Consider the following 2,279-nt stretch of genomic DNA (forward strand, 5'->3'; position numbering starts at 1 on the left):
AAATTTAATAGTATAAAAAATACTTTATCTAAAGTTTGATTGCATTTAAATTAATTTTATGATTGATGGGGCCATATCATGTTCTCTCTGCAAGCCTTTTTGTCATTCTCCACCGCAAACCAAGATCCAATCATGGATGATGGATTGACATTGGGCTAATCAACCGACTCATCAAAAAGGTAAGACCGATTCCACTAATTTCATCCAACGGTCCAGATCAACGAGAATACGGCCACCATTGATCCCAGACGTGATGGAAACAACCTCTTTTGCTCGCATTAACTCTGCGAAAACAATGTCTTTCTCCACTCTTCGATCATTCGGAACGACAAACGGTTCCAATTCCACATAATAAAAAAATCTATTTTTTCTCTGAAGAGAAAATGTGTTACGGTCACCAACGGCGATCTCTCTCCCCGAACCGTCCGTCCCGCAACAACAATGGACTGGTGGTGGATACGCTTCGTGAACGGCTAGCCGAGACGGAGGCTCGGCTCGAGCGAGCCAGGGCTCGAGAGGCCGAACTCACTCGCAGGCTCGAAGAAATGAAGCGTTTCGTTTCCGTCATGGAAATCCTCGAGTCTTACCTCAAACAACGGTTTCACGAGCAACAAGAATACGTGGAGCGCATCTTCTCTTCGCTTCCTGCTAAATAAAACAAGAGATTTCCCCTCGTCGAATTTTACAAAATATCTTTTTGTTAATAATTCCTTTTACAATGCTTTGTCTTTGTTGTTTTTTTGTGTATGTATGTGTTATCTTGTTTAATAGATGGAAGGAATTACATTACTGCTGATTTGAAAATGTGAAAGGCTTGTTTCTTGCACTTAGGGTTTGAAGTGCTCTAAATTTGTTGGGATTTTATGGAAAATTAGTGAATTTTTTACTTTTTGTATTAAATTGTTTGATTCGATGTTAATTATCAGTTGAATGAGTTGTTCAAATTGGTGCTCCTTCATTGTGAGTAATCCTTTTCGATCTCAGTTTGTTGCTTAATTGATACTGATTTGAGAAGCCTCATATAAGGCGGAAGTTTCTTGCATTACAGGGCTAACTCGTATTCTTTGATTGAATATTTAAGTTGTGGTCTTTTAAGCATTAGCTAAGTGAGAAGAAAAAGGAGAAAGACAACGTGGATAGCGCGGTTAGGTGTTTGTTGCATTTCAATTTCTGGTTGTATTGACTTGAACGGATTCGTTGAAGGCATAAGAGGTACAAGGCCAAGATCTCAGCATAATACTCTTTGTAGTTTCTTAGGTGAGTGTGTTCAAGAAGTTGGTGTTTTGTCTTTGTGATTAGTCCTTTTAATCTCATTTTATTTGTTAATTTATATTGATTTGAGAAGCCTCGTTTTAAGTGGAAGTTTCTGGCATTAGCAGGCTAAATCATAATCTTCGACTATGTGTTTAAGTTGTGAGCATTCAACTGGAAAGTGTGCTGATGTGTTTGTTGCATTCTAGTTTGGGTTTGTATCGAATTGAACGGAGCCATTGAAGGCATAACACATAATAGTAACATGTGTAAAAGATCTCAGTATATTTGCAGTGTTTATTGCATTTTGGTTTCAGGTTGTATTAAGTTGAACAGGAATCATTGAAGGCATAAGAGTTTACCTGGAAAAAGATTATTTGCAGTATTTGTTTATTTTGTGAGCATTCAGGTGGCAAGTGTGCCGAGGTGTTTGTTGCATTCTAGTTTCAGGTTGTATTGAGTTGAACAGAGTCATGTAAGGCATAGCACATAATAGTAACATGTGTAAAAGATATCGGTATATTTGCAGTGTTTATTGCATTTTGGTTTCAGGTTGTATTAAGTTGACGGTGGTCATTGAAGGCACAAGAGTTTACCTGGAAAAAGATCACAGTATATTTGCAGTATTTGTTGCATTTCAGTTTCAGGTTTTATTGAGTTGAATGGGAGTCATTGAAGTTGCATGGTGAAGATTTCTGTATAATTGCAAGTGGGCAACCTTTTTAAGCCGAATGAATCAGGCAAGTAGTGTGTATGTGTTTTTTCTTAAAGGATTATCTTGTTTTACTGAAAATTGAACAGCTAATCATTAGTTGATGGAATGTGACTGAAACAATTCATATGAGATGGTGTTCTTCTCAGAGACAAAGAAAGAAAAGGGAAAGAGGGTGGGCAAGTTGCTTGTTGGAATTGGAAGCTTTGAATGCTAGGCTTGTGATTCATACGTAGATATTTAGTTATATCCAATCGGTCTTATAACATGCTGACATAACCCCTTACACGTATCATACCATTCACTCCATTCACTG

At 37.6% G+C, this 2,279-nt stretch overlaps 1 protein-coding gene across 3 annotated transcripts; it reads left to right on the top strand.

The window, feature by feature from the left end:
• Positions 1-309: 309 nt before the first annotated feature.
• LOC120122667 (protein SKIP34-like) lies at positions 310-1,946 on the top strand. Of its 3 annotated transcripts, XM_039141787.1 has the most exons (3): positions 310-1,257; positions 1,569-1,803; positions 1,899-1,941. In XM_039141787.1, the coding sequence occupies exon 1, from the start codon at positions 384-386 to the stop codon at positions 654-656; it is 273 nt and encodes a 90-aa protein (XP_038997718.1). In that variant the 5' UTR covers positions 310-383; the 3' UTR covers positions 657-1,257; positions 1,569-1,803; positions 1,899-1,941. The 3 variants fall into 3 exon arrangements, with proteins under 3 accessions (XP_038997718.1, XP_038997719.1, XP_038997717.1); XM_039141788.1 differs by lacking the exon at positions 1,569-1,803 and having other exon boundaries at positions 1,899-1,946; XM_039141786.1 differs by having other exon boundaries at positions 310-1,803; positions 1,899-1,942.
• The last annotated feature ends 333 nt before the right edge of the window (positions 1,947-2,279 follow it).

This window comes from Hibiscus syriacus, unplaced genomic scaffold (assembly GCF_006381635.1).
Source record: "Hibiscus syriacus cultivar Baekdansim isolate YM2019G1 unplaced genomic scaffold, ASM638163v2 tig00110387_pilon, whole genome shotgun sequence".
Taxonomy (NCBI): domain Eukaryota; kingdom Viridiplantae; phylum Streptophyta; class Magnoliopsida; order Malvales; family Malvaceae; genus Hibiscus; species Hibiscus syriacus.

Excerpts from the sequence above, each read along its gene's own strand:
- LOC120122667 (XM_039141788.1), top strand. The coding sequence starts at position 384 with ATGTGTTACGGTCACCAACGGCGATCTCTCTCCCCGAACCGTCCGTCC.